The sequence below is a fragment of the Bacillus rossius genome, chromosome 3 (assembly GCF_032445375.1).
Source record: "Bacillus rossius redtenbacheri isolate Brsri chromosome 3, Brsri_v3, whole genome shotgun sequence".
Taxonomy (NCBI): domain Eukaryota; kingdom Metazoa; phylum Arthropoda; class Insecta; order Phasmatodea; family Bacillidae; genus Bacillus; species Bacillus rossius.
In genome coordinates this window covers 94247225-94261915 of record NC_086332.1, presented here as the reverse complement: position 1 = coordinate 94261915, position 14691 = coordinate 94247225, and the positions used below count along the sequence as shown (strand labels likewise).

At 36.2% G+C, this 14691-nt stretch overlaps 1 protein-coding gene across 2 annotated transcripts in view; it reads right to left on the bottom strand.

Moving 5' to 3' along the window:
- Positions 1–14691, bottom strand: part of LOC134531037 (nucleoporin Nup43) — a 66394-nt gene that overhangs the window by 5427 nt on the left and 46276 nt on the right. For both annotated transcript variants that reach the window (XR_010074922.1, XM_063366529.1), the window contains exon 6: positions 7439–7577. Coding sequence is in view for 1 of the 2 variants with exons in the window: in XM_063366529.1 (XP_063222599.1) it covers positions 7439–7577 (139 nt within the window). In the remaining variant the exon portion in view is untranslated. The remainder of the gene's footprint in view (positions 1–7438; positions 7578–14691) is intronic.

Sequence of the window (14691 nt, the reverse complement as noted above, 5' to 3'; positions counted from 1 at the left end):
AAAATAGCTCAGCAGTGCATTTAAGGCATCATGAACTGCGCCTGTCAGATGACTACCCGGTCGCGGCGGCATGTGATGTGGCAGTGATGTAGCAGGGTGGGCTCTCGGCAAATAAATTAACCAGCCAGAGAGAGGTGGGAGGTAGGTGAGTGAGTGAGTGAGTGAGTGAGTGAGTGAGTGAGTGAGTGAGTGAGTGAGTGAGTGAGTGAGTGAGTGAGTGAGTGAGTGAGTGAGTGAGTGAGTGAGTGAGTGAGTGAGTGAGTGAGTGAGTGAGTGAGTGAGTGAGTGAGTGAGTGAGTGAGTGAGTGAGTGAGTGAGTGAGTGAGTGAGTGAGTGAGTGAGTGAGTGAGTGAGTGAGTGAGTGAGTGAGTGAGTGAGTGAGTGAGTGAGTGAGTGAGTGAGTGAGTGAGTGAGTGAGTGAGTGAGTGAGTGAGTGAGTGAGTGAGTGAGTGAGTGAGTGAGTGAGTGAGTGAGTGAGTGAGTGAGTGAGTGAGTGAGTGAGTGAGTGAGTGAGTGAGTGAGTGAGTGAGTGAGTGAGTGAGTGAGTGAGTGAGTGAGTGAGTGAGTGAGTGAGTGAGTGAGTGAGTGAGTGAGTGAGTGAGTGAGTGAGTGAGTGAGTGAGTGAGTGAGTGAGTGAGTGAGTGAGTGAGTGAGTGAGTGAGTGAGTGAGTGAGTGAGTGAGTGAGTGAGTGAGTGAGTGAGTGAGTGAGTGAGTGAGTGAGTGAGTGAGTGAGTGAGTGAGTGAGTGAGTGAGTGAGTGAGTGAGTGAGTGAGTGAGTGAGTGAGTGAGTGAGTGAGTGAGTGAGTGAGTGAGTGAGTGAGTGAGTGAGTGAGTGAGTGAGTGAGTGAGTGAGTGAGTGAGTGAGTGAGTGAGTGAGTGAGTGAGTGAGTGAGTGAGTGAGTGAGTGAGTGAGTGAGTGAGTGAGTGAGTGAGTGAGTGAGTGAGTGAGTGAGTGAGTGAGTGAGTGAGTGAGTGAGTGAGTGAGTGAGTGAGTGAGTGAGTGAGTGAGTGAGTGAGTGAGTGAGTGAGTGAGTGAGTGAGTGAGTGAGTGAGTGAGTGAGTGAGTGAGTGAGTGAGTGAGTGAGTGAGTGAGTGAGTGAGTGAGTGAGTGAGTGAGTGAGTGAGTGAGTGAGTGAGTGAGTGAGTGAGTGAGTGAGTGAGTGAGTGAGTGAGTGAGTGAGTGAGTGAGTGAGTGAGTGAGTGAGTGAGTGAGTGAGTGAGTGAGTGAGTGAGTGAGTGAGTGAGTGAGTGAGTGAGTGAGTGAGTGAGTGAGTGAGTGAGTGAGTGAGTGAGTGAGTGAGTGAGTGAGTGAGTGAGTGAGTGAGTGAGTGAGTGAGTGAGTGAGTGAGTGAGTGAGTGAGTGAGTGAGTGAGTGAGTGAGTGAGTGAGTGAGTGAGTGAGTGTGAGTGAGTGAGTGAGTGAGTGAGTGAGTGAGTGAGTGAGTGAGTGAGTGAGTGAGTGAGTGAGTGAGTGAGTGAGTGAGCGAGTGTGTGTAGCAGTGCAGCAGTGGTTCTCCCTCCTTCTCTCAACGTTGTAAATGTCTCTGAACTGGCACCTTACTCAATCATCTCGACAGGTTTTTGTGACACAACTGTGTCTAAACACTGTCTCCATTCTTTCCTACGCTTTCTACTGCAACATTTCATTCATGACAAAATCACTGCAAAGAGGTGCTTGTTATTATTGAAGAAGAAGAACAGTGGTCTTTTCTCTCTTAGTGAAGGGGACATATAAAAAAAATAATAGATGGAGAAGGAAAACACTTTTACTTGTATTTTTTTGTTTTTTATAGAGCTAAGATGAAGAGAGAATGACCATAAAAGATGAAGAGGGGAAGGATACATGTTTCTTTCTTACATGGCAATAAGCTGAGCTGAGACAAGGACCATAAAGACTTCACTTGTATTCTACTGGCGACAGATTTATGGCGGGCCTCATATTCCAGGGCGACTCTAACTGTAAAAAAGTTGGATTTTTTTGCCCAAAATTAAGGATGTTACCCATATGAAGGGGCGACTCATCTGCGAGTAAATACGGTATTTAAAATTACCATTATAGAAATGAAATTTCTCTAATTCTGTATCAGTGGATTCATAGATATTGCTAAGACCATATGAAAAGAACTCACAAACTTCTGAACTCTACACCCTTTCCCGAAAATCTTTCATCTTTATTGTATAACAAAATTTGCATGTAAAAATTTTAACCTTCCAATTTAGTGTAATTGCTAATTGGTGATACCTGCTGCTCTAATAAAAGCAAACTTATTTCATTTTAATGAACTCAGGGAATAAATTAATATTAGAAATTTAGTAGTTAATTTTCCATTATTATCAATTACTATTTATAACATCAAATTTATCATCTTGTAGTTTAGTGGATACTGATGTGTATTTAGTTCGTATAAAACCAAACACACACCTCATTGACCTCATGAGAAATGGAAATGCAACAATAGTAAAACATTCAGTAGGTAATGTTTTATATGCATAAGCTTGGTAGGTTTCAATATATGAGTTTTTTTTTATTAAACCAAATTAAAGCTACTTACACCTCCGTATAGTAGTGCTCATGTTGAGGTAGTAGTAGCGTGTTATTATGTTATATATGGTTGTGTATGCAGCCTATTACTCGGTGATATATTCCACTGTAGCTAGTGCTGTGTTGCACAATACAGTCATGGTAGTATTGTGTATACTGCTGTTTGTGTTGTGGTATTTGCCGTGTAATGGATTCTGATCCAGCAGTCAACCCACTTCAGCCACATAAAACACAAGTACTGCAATAATAATCAACAAAACCAACACACACTTGCCTAAGGATTGTGACAAAACCTTATTAGAGAATCAGGGAAGCTTATCTAAAATGAACTAAATACTGATGCTTTTAAAGTAGATTTTTTTATATGGCTCCAGAATTATACATTTTCCAACGTAAACAAATACCAAAGCTATCAGAGAAGCTTGCAAAACCCACGTCTGACAAAACAATAACAATGAATAGTTGACAGCTAACAGTATAATCAAGGCTCACTCAGACTTTAAACAAAACACAATAGTTCAGACCTTCAATAAAACAAGGATAAGTGGTTTGTGTCCGATGAATGCAAATTAAAAACTGGAATTTAGGTCCAACACTCTCACAAAAACAGTATCATCACAAAATTATAGTCTTCATGTTACAATAGTTTCTCAGGGTTCTAGTTATTGATATTATGAATTTTTCTGGCTAGCAGTAACCCAGTGGTAGGCACAACATCTATTCAAAGGACCACTGGGCCAAACTAGACATATTTGCAGTGTTGGCGAACAATATCTTGTTTATAAATTGTCAATTGGACACAGATCTTTGATAGAGAAAATTAGATAATTGCGTTTATTGTAACAATAAATTGTTACCTGTCGTGTGCCGTGGTGGAAACAGCTACCAGCATAGGGAACACAAGTAGAACGGCCGGTTTAGCGATTTACTTACGGCTACTATGGTGTCACACAATCCTATAACGCAGCTCAGCCTATCCTGTATTGAATGTTTGGCTATAAGATGCTGCACGTCCCTAGGCCTACAGCAAAGGCAGTTGCTATTTCAAAATTTCAAAGTTCACAAAATCCAAATTGACGCCTAAATATACAGCTGAGTGTCACAGGTTCAGTCCGTGGAGGCACGAGGAACTTCCCGAAGAAACGTGATCTAGCGTTTATATACAGCATCAGCGTACTGACACCTTGTCAGTCCGGATTTGGTGCCTAAGCACCTAACATAACAATCACAATAAACAAGAATCCAAAATAAAATTTCCCTAGTGGTGCATACACCACAACACATGTAGTAATTATTGATGTATTATAAAAGGTTTCATAAAAATATACACTCAATAATTAATGTGAAAATACTTCCCGCTGCTTCCTGATTGCAGATGTGTAACCCCACTTCTGGTTATTTATAACTTGGTCCCTGGAGTACTGTGCCTGTAGGATACTCTCAAGACGTAAACAATGAAACAATGGAGTACAGTTCATGGCAAACACATGCACAGGAGGCAACAGTTCATAATGTTTATGTTTTTTAAAGTTTATATTTATTATATTTAACTTTGTGTAGGCCATGTATCAGCACACCTCTTAGAAATGCAACTTTGGAAAATGGTAAAGAGAAGATGAAGCATTTTTTGTATATTATTTTGTACGATCCCATGACAAGTGGGACAATGACAATGTGAAATGGGACTACGCTTCTGAAATATTGAAGTTTAACGAGACCAAAGACTATCATCACTAACCATGACAGACAGGAAGAAAGATCAACATTCCGGGATAAAAGACTCAACATATATCAAGCTGCTGTTCCAATTTAAGTTAGTAGACTGTGTAAAATTATAACTAAGTTTTTTTTGCAAGCTGTTAGTAAATATCATTAACTAAGGTCAGTAGACTAACTCAAGTGGGACAGTGGCGTAGCCAGGATTTGTGTATGGGGGGTGTTAAGAAGCATGGCCCCCCCATATTAAAGTGGGGGGTCCAGGGGTCCTCCCCCGGGAAAATTTGGATTTTAAGGTGTAAAATAGTGCTATTATAGCAGTTTTCGGTTCTTAAATGTAAATATTGTACCTAATGGAAATTTTTTTATTAATTTTAATATGAAATTTGTTTGAGTGATGAATAAGAAATTAATTAAAGATTTGATGCTATGGAGGGGGGGGGGGGGTTGAACCCCTACACCCCCCCCCCCCCCTTGGCTTTGCCCCTGAAGTGGGATCTCTCCTTCGGGTAGTTTGGGAATTAAGTTTCCTAATCTTGTGTTGTCAGGGTTAGGAGTTATGATTTATGTTTTTATAAACCCAAGTTTACCTCCTTTTCACAGACTTAGCAGTTTAAATTTTAAAACTAAAAAATACAAACTACATTATTGTATGTATCTAATCCATTCTCAGTAACAAACCTTCTTTAGTGGATCGGAGTTAAAAAAATTTTTAGAGCTGGGCTGAGACTCAAAAACGTATGCCGAGTCAAGTGGGTGGATTCCACTCGACTTGATTCAAAAGTAGAGTTCATTGTAATAGACTCAACAAGACTAGAAAGCAATTTTTTTTAACCACAAAATATTTCTGTAATATACAACAAGCTTAAATTCCATACCACTATTCTGAGATCACATTAGAGCACTATATTCATTAGCCAGTAAGTTAACCCAGTTTTATTGAAGTATAAAATATCTAACATAATAAGTTTGAGTGAAAAACATTCATCCTGCTCTATACATATCAAAACACTGGAAATGGACGCCAGCACCCCACCAGATTTGTAACACAGAAAAAAGGCTTTTAAAAAGAAAATATTTAATGTATACTATGTTTTTTTCTAGTACTGCATCAATTGATAATCTGAGATGCTTCAAATTTTTGAATATGAAATTCTGTGACTTTTCCATGTTTTTCAGTTTATATGGAAAATTTTTGAGACCATTACACATGACTGTAATCATATTTGGTAGCTTTATTTATAAAGTTCGTAAATGGAAATTTAGTTCCAGCATATTTGCAGCATGACTATCGGATAATTTGTATAAGAAATGTCCTTTTAGAAAAATCTCTCAGCATTAGTTAACTTAAGAACTCTTTTTAATGAGTAGTTTGATTATATACATACTTCATGTAGAACAAATAAATGAAATGTCAAAATGTACCAAATAAAATTTTTTAATATTGTGTAGGCCCACAAATGAACAACACACAATTATAAAAAGATTAAATTTAAAAAGTGCTTACAAATTTAAAAGAAATAATGGTAAATTTGCTATTTTGCAAGTTTAAAATACCAACTTTTTTTTATAGAATGTACAGTATTTCTGGCATTTCCAAATGCTGATATGACACCATACACCAAAAATAAAAACTTGTGATAAGTAGGTTAACAAAATCATCATCCACAAAATTTTAAGTCTGTTGCTTGGCAATTGAAGATAGTTAATCTTCTAATAGTTGGGCTTCTTTCTGAGCCTCTTCTAAATTTTTTTGTTTCTTTACTTGCAATGCTTGAACCATTTGTGATTATAGCCTATAATCTTGGAAGTTACAAGATATTTTCCTTCTATTGTTTGCATCAATTAGGTACCTAGTCAAAATCATCAAACTATCTGTCTCAATATACATCACAGTCACATGCTATTCCAAGATCAGTGCTTATTGATTAGTTGAAATCACAAGACACGCTACAAGGTCTGTTGTGGTTTGTTAAATGCAGTCTTGTCTGTCGAGTTTGTGACGTGATAGAGATAAAAATTACAAGAGAAAATAAACAAGTTTTCTTAAACAAATTAAAAAATTTGTATTTTAACAGCATGGGAAAAAAGTGTGTTGATTCATAAGTATGTATTAATTCCAAAAATATTTAAGATATATCTAACTTTTCCATGACTTTTTCAGGGTACGTGGAATTCCCAGACTTTTCCAGGTTTTCCCTGACCATAGCAACCCTGATAATATGCATTGATATATGATATTTAGCTCAAACGTAGAAAAAATGAAAGTAGTGTCTTGTACTCATATCTTAAAATCTTTGATTATGTATTCAAAATGTATGCCTGCTTTATATTTGTTTATTAAAAAAAGCAATTAATTTAAACATCTCAACTTAAAGAATTCAAACAATGCTAAATCTAAACCTACTGCTCATTGATTTTTTTTTTTTTAATTTGTGGAAAATATTTGAGTGACTGAAATAATACAACCAAAAGAATCATCCTTTTTTGAGGATGTTCACATCTTTTTCTAAGATACGTGACTTTTTAAGGGCTTTAATGACTGTAATTACAAAATTCTTCACCCGAAATTTAAAAAAGGAGAAGACATATAGGTGGAAAATATCCAAATGCAGGCTCCATGCTAAAAGATTTATAACACTAAATTTTCAGGGAAAGGTTATAAACCAGAGCTGGGCGGGATTCCAGTTTTTTTTTTGGGGAAAAAAATCGAGAATTTAGCTATTCTGAAAAGTCGGGCAGGAAATTACTTTGTCCTGTACACCCATTTTGCTGTGGGACTATACATGTCCAAGTGTTCTTATATGTTGTTAACAAACTATTTTCAAAGAAAACAAAGCACTTAAACCTCAGTCAATAATGCAAGCAATTTTCAGAAGTTTAAACCCAAAAATATTACAGTAGCATAAAAACCATACACAAGAAACGCTTCAACCAGCATTTCTAAAATATAACCCACGAAAATTACTTGTCTGTATTCATTATTTTATCATTATTAGATTTCGGCTTACATAATATAAATAATACTATCATTTTCTTTCTAAAATAATTTTTTTTTTGTACTGTGAACTCAAGTATTTTCATATTTTTCATTCCTGCCCGAAATTTCCCTGAAATCCAATTCACTATCCCGCCCAGCTCTATGCTAATATGCTAACCTCTTCCCACGGACATACAGACCTGTGCCGTCGTGGGCCTTCAGCACGTTGACGGGGAAGGTGTTCTGCCGCAGGTCCCACACAGTCACGGAGCCGTCCTCCCCGCCGCAGAACACTATGTGGCTCTGCGTGGGGTGATGTGCCACGCAGCTCGCTCCCACCTGCCCACATCACAAGTGATCTTCCATCAGTCCCACTGCACATTACTTGCTTCAAATTGCCACTGTAAAACTTGATGAGAATAATGTCAGTATTGTTTTAATTAAATTTCTCAATAGGAGATACAGTATCGTATGTACAACAATTTTGTGTGTGTGTGTGTGTGTAAACACAGGGGCGCAACAACAGGGGGGGGGGGGGGGGGGGGGCAAGGGTATTTTGCCCCCCCTCTGAAACCTTGAAGTGAGGGCAAAGAAATTGCTGTGTAATCAATTTTTAGATAATAAAACTGCTTAAATAGCACCATTTTCCACCTTGAAATACAAATTTTCCCGGGGGAGGACCCCCGGACCCCCCACTTCAATAGGGGGTATCAATGATTCTTTATAAAAAGGTATATTGCCCCCCCTTTCGAAAATTAGTTGTTACGCCCCTGTGTAAACATATATACATACACACACACACACACACACACACACACACACACAAGCTTATAACCCGTGACTTCACCAGTGGCAACTTCAGGATATTGCTTACTTTTAACAAAAAAAAAAAAAATCACATTAAATATCAGATATATACTTAAAATTTCATTCATAAAAAAACTATTAAGGTTGAAATTTGTAATGCTCTAATTAGTGCCTTGAGAATCGACACATAGTGTCTATATGATGTCTAATGCGTGATGTGAGATGATATGTGGTATGAATTGATGGCGGAAACAGGAGTACCCCCAAAAAAAACCACAGGCCATGGCATCGTCCGTCACATTTCCCACTTGTGAAAATATCGGTTCGACTCCGCCGGGAATCGAAACCTGGTCGCCTTGGAATTGGGGGATTTGTGAATGTTCTAACCACTCAACCGCAGCACCTCTTACTGATGTAAAAACTAATATTGATTAATTTTAAATATAGTTTAAGTATGCCGATTGTATAACTCTTGTTTTAGCATGTTCAGGGATGCATTACCCTAATGAAATGACATATATCTCTTTTTTTCATTTTATTAGATAGCCTATTTTAAAATTGTGAACCCCGCATATATTTAACTTTAATTTATAGTTTGTCATATTTGACATTTTCACTTTCATTTAATTTGATTTTTTGCTCAGAATGATTAAAATTAAACTTCCCCATTTTTGACTTCATTACAGTTCTTGAAACAATTGCATTCAAATTTGAAATTTATAATGCAGGTATCAATTTTCTTATCGCATGTGCAAGTAGATTAATAGTTATGCTTAGTACTAATAAATCCAATTTCCAAAAAATATTCACCCTTCCACATGATTATGATGGTTTGTATTATTTTTTTATAAACCAAAGCTGACTAAATTTTCACCCTCTTTTGAAGGTTATTCTTTTTCAGTTCTAAATTATTGGCTTTTGGTTTATTACCTCCTGCTTGATTTCTTTGGAGATCATTTTTATTATTTAACTAAATTTATTCGATTCAGGTGCAAACTGCAACATGCAAAATGCAAAAGTGAAAAAAAAATTTTCCTTAAATTAATGCTTTACGTATATTTATCACCCTTATTTTAAAGAATTCAATGTTCAATTTTTTAATTACAAGTTTATTTGCCACAGGAGAACACATGAATCTGCTTGTTACTGAGATTAGATCTTTGCAAGATCACTGGTGAGTACTGAAAGATTAACTCCCATATTTCTATTATTTTTATTTATTTACAGTATTTAAAATTGTATATTTCTTACATCATTAGTCATTAACCAATTATAACCACTCAAAAAGAAAGCAATCAAGGGCCAATGGTCAAGGCAATGCCATCTATTGAGGAAATTTATAACTAAACTGTTATTAGTGCCGTTAGTTTACTAGCTGCTGCAAGCTTCACTAAGTGGATGGGTCTCGCCAAGAAGTGTAAAAAAACTTGATTTTATTGTTGTATCTCCGGCTCCCATCATCATAGGGAAATAAAATAATAATTTTTTAAGACTAATTGTAAGCTTTAAAACACAAAAAGTTTCATCAAAATCGCTTCAGTAGTTTTTTCGTGATGCTCGAACAAACAAACACACAGTTACAGTTTTATAATAGTATAGATATAGTAATAAACAGAAACTTTTAACACTTTTTTTAGTATTTACAGAAAGTTCAGAAATTCCAGGGCATAAACATAATGGGTGGCGAGAATGCCAAAACAAGCATTCCGGTTTTTCTACACACACATACACATATGGGTGAATACATGAACATGGTTGCTACAGAAATAGAATCTTAGAATTCCCTGACTTTTCCCTGTTTTCCAGAAATTTAAGAGAAACATTCCCTGACTTTCTTTTGAAGTACATACTATAAATATTAACGCGCATATGATTAAATGTAATATAAAAATTTCAACATGAGGTAAAATAAGTTTTTTTTGTGTTATTTTGACGGCAGAATTGCGAATGTGTTTTTTTCCTTCGACATGGCTGGTGAGAGCTCTTCGACCCATATTGCTGAGTTGAATACTTTTGTAGCACAAAGTGCAGTATGCAGAATTTATGTTTTAAGCAGAGGGTTTGATATGCTGAAACTGTGGCTCCTTGAGCCAATTCTCCTTAAAAGTAGTTTGTTTCGACATCTCTAAGCTAAAAAAAAAGTACATAATATTTTCAGGTTAGGTTAAAACATTATTGTTTATGAATTCTTAAAAAAAATAAGTAAACAAATACAAAAACTATTACAAATTCACACCTAGCAATATAACGGGCCTACTTAGTGAATTACAATAGCAGCATTACAACATGCAATACTCTTACAATCTTACAATGTTAACTAACGATTCTGGGGAAAAACATGTTCTGTTATGCATATTTTTTTATACACAATGTAAGTGCCACGCAACAGAACTCACAGATTATTACGGTTGAAAAAAAAAAGTAATTTAAAAAAATAGGTAGAAAAAAATGCAAAAACATAACCGCACACAAAAGCCACGTGTTTTCATATCAGCTTGGTAGTTTTCAAAATGAGAATTGGTATTGCCTCTTAATCAAAATGAACTTTATTTTCTTATGATCGCATCAAAAACTAACTTCACCTGAAACAACGCCTTTAAATTCACGTAATAAGCTTTGTACTCATCTTATTCCACGTGAAAATAGCCTTCAAAAGATAAACGACACCATGCCCGTTCTGTAGTTCACTGCATGGAACGGAACATAATACAAAGTCTCAACGGCAAGTTAAGGGGCCCGCCTACCTGGGCACACACACGGTGTGCAGAGCTTCAGGAAAAACAACGCGATTTCAAAACTACTTAAGATATCCGAGTGGGGCCTATTTACGAATAGCATTTAAGAGTTCGCTGAGGACCGAAAAGTACTTTTAATTTCGGATTAAGTTTTTAAACTGTATTTTTAGAAGCATTAAAATGCCTAAAACGCGTGTTTTCAGAGTAATTTTTAGGCATAAAACAATCAGTACAGATTCTTGAAAGCACTTAAGGGGCTTGCATAATACCTTTATCTTCATTTCTCCGCCATATAATGTTACGGTCACCGCTCAAATTTCACAGTTATCCTGTGACGACGAGACGAATGCGCGCCAGTTCAGAGACTTGCGCTTAGAGGCTATACCGCGCTAGAAGCACCAGCGAGCGTCGCGCTTATCATCCCGCCTCACTAACACACATACACCCCTGACGAGGCGGGCCCCTTAAAAAGGAGCAAAACACGAACAAATGAAGGCCTGGATTCGGTAGTGAACAAACGAGTGCCTGGATTGGCCAGAAGTTATGGTGGGTGGTTGTAACAGCCTATAGCAACGGACAATCGTATACCAAGTAAAAAAAAAGTTGCAGTTGCCGTGTGCCTTAAGCAGCAGCCTTTTAGCGTAGTCGTTCGGTAGCGGTACGATCGCATCAAAACAAAGCTTTGTTTGAATTATACACAACTTTAAAATTTCCAGATTTCGTAGAATTTTCCCTGACATTTCCCGGAATTCCCTGACCATTTTAATTTCCCTGACATTTCCCGGTTTTCCTGGTTTTCTAGTCCTGTAGCAACCATGATGAAATCGTGCAAATCTATGTCTGCAGCACTTTTAATTTGATTAAACTGAATAAATTTTATTATTAACTAGCTGCAAGTACCCGCTTCTCTGATTTTTTTTTTGGTTGTACATTTAATTATTTATACCTAAAACATTTTTTTGTATTAAAGACATATGTTAAAAGACTTTTCTTTGTTATTTTATTTATTTATTTTTTCTTTTTTTGTTCATATCTTACATGCTACGCATAGGTACACAAATATCATACATATACTATTTAATTTTATTAAAATACATTCTTACATGCTACATTAGATTTTTTTGTCTGGTGCATACACAAATAGTTTTATTCATACACATTTTCTTATGAGAAATCAACTGAAGCATGTGCGTTCCATATCTTCCACACCCTTACAGCTATTGACGCGCAACCACCATAGTGCACGATGGGAGACTCGGTACTACTACCACACACAAACACCATTCGTCTGCGATGAGTAGTTTTGGCTGCAGAGTGAAATATGGGCACACACACACACGTCCAACTCTATGTGTGTGTGTGTGTGTCTATGTCTGTGCGTGCATTTGCATGCACGCATGCGTGTGTGTGTAATAGATCCAAATGTGTTTTCTTTTATTAGCCTTACTTTGTTAAAAATAATAATATATTGCACTTCTGAAAACTTTTCTAATGACCCCAAATTTCGATCCCTTGCCATATCCGCAAGTTTAAATACTGTATTTGGGTATCAATATTTAATTAATTATTTAGTTGATAAACTTTTAATTTTTTTTCTGCTGTTTGAAATTAAAATATATAAACCTAATAACATCAATTTAATATGAAGTGAAAAAAATATTACTTTTCCATAAGTCAAATTAGTGCCCACGACTCTAAGCATCAGGTCCTAGCCATTTAGGGAATTTTAAATTATACGGCTTAACCTGCAATAGAGTGATTGTAAACCAGATGATTTTAAAGTAAGACATGAAGATATCTGCAAAAGCCACTCTCTTCGTGTCAGCCATTTTGTAAATCAGTGCAACCGCGGCGGATGTTGTGAAGCACATGTTGTTCCAGTCACTGTATCCGTCCCTAGGTGAGTAATTTTATTGCTACATAAAAGGCAATTGTTTTTAATTAATTATTTTTTATAGTACTTTGTCAGTCGTGTTTGTTAGATGATGTCAGATATTGTAGTATTAATTGTTGAACAGTGTATTCCTTAGTTTTACTCCAAATCATCAGTCCCTGAACCATCAAGCCCTTGCCATGAATGTGACTAGGGACTGACAGAGTGGTCAGGGACTTACGTTCACGTCCACGTTGACTTAGTGGTAAAATATATTCTCATAATATGATGTTTATCTGTTTCATAGCAAAATGGAACCAAAAAGAAAGCCTAAATTGTCCAAAGAGAAAAAAGCCATAGGGAAGTCAAATGTTGCAAAAGCACGTTTAGAGAAAATTAAAAGTGACCCAGTTTTATTGGCTGAATACAAAAAGAAAGACAGACTAAAGTACCTTAAAAAAAGAAGAAAGGACAGCAAAAATCTGTCAAAAATATGACCCCTCGTGAGCAAAGAACAATTCAAAAAAAGTGGAAGAAGTATGCATCAGATTATAGAAAGAACCAAAGTGGAAGAAGTATGCATCAGATTATAGAAAGAACCAAAGTGGAATAAGTATGCATCAGATTATAGAAAGAACCAAAAAGTTAGGAAATTCTGTAATAATTAAGTTGCGCAAAATACGCCAACTAAAACCGACAAAGAGTTTCATGAGTAAAATAGAGCTCCAGAATTGCTGAACAATAACATAAACAACCCAGGGTGTCTACCGACCCTGGAAAACCTGGAAAAATCAGGGAATAATTTAATCAGGGAATAATCAGGGAAAAATCAGGGATATTTTTTAAAAATCATGGAATTTATGTTTGATATGTTGTAGTTGGCAATACTGCTTTTGGTTATTGATCAATTCGCATTGACGTAGCATAAAATGTATTCCCTCCCGTTTTTATTTTTGAATGGCAAATAACGAACAGTTCCCACGTCCATTTTCTTTTGTTTACCATCGGATTCGGAAGTGGCGTCAAATCACGTGATACAAACTGGTTCAAGCTGGTCTGTTATCCTGCTGACGTGACGTGCTACGGCATGTGCTTCCCGCACTGGGAATATACCGACAAGTGCATTTAATTTTAAGCACTGGCATCGTAAACGTCAATGAAAACTCATCCGTAAGTTTTTCAAACAGTTGCAGATATATGAAGTAAACAAAGCTGAAATTTCCGTATTATTTAAACAATTAAAAAGAGTTTATAAGGGGTTTTTTTTCATTAGGTGGGCTATTGTTTCCACGTGCATTTAGTAATGGAAAACTTAGCGAATTAATATTGTGTTACATCCTCCATCACAGGTCCAAATAATGCCTCCAAATAAACCGACATCCAGTTTAGTAAAATTTCAAATATCTTGGCTAGACCATAATTTAAATCCACGTTTCGCCCAATGGGTAGCACCAGACAAGTCAAACATTGTGTGTTGTGCAAGGTGTGCAAATCAACATTTTCATTGAGCAACATGAAAGTAACTGCTTTTGAAAGCCACATGAGTGGCAAAAAAACACCAGCAAAATTTGAAGAACAAGCTGTGTAGGCCAAATATTTCTTCATTTTTAAGCAGAAACAAAGGAAATTCAAATGGTATTATATTTATTTTATTAACTGGAATGGTGAAACGAAATGTGCGCATGTGTATAATTTGAAAGTTAATGAAAGAGAGTGATTATTTAATGATAAATAGTTTAATTGGTTAGGCCTAATGATGTGCATATTTCAAGTAGGTCTAAAATCAGTGCAGAAATTGTGATGAATTAATTTTGTTCCACTTGATGTTTTCAAAAGGTTGGGCAAAGCATTCAAAAATATTTCAGTTGGATTAGGTAAGTTTAAGTTAGTTTAGGTGAAGTTAGATGAGGTTAGGTTAATATGCATAATGTAAGTTTTGAAACCCAAATTGAAAAAGTATACTCTAAATTTTTTAACTTTTACCTTCTTTTTTTTATGCCCCACCTCAGAGCATCAAGAGGAATTTTTATTCAAACTA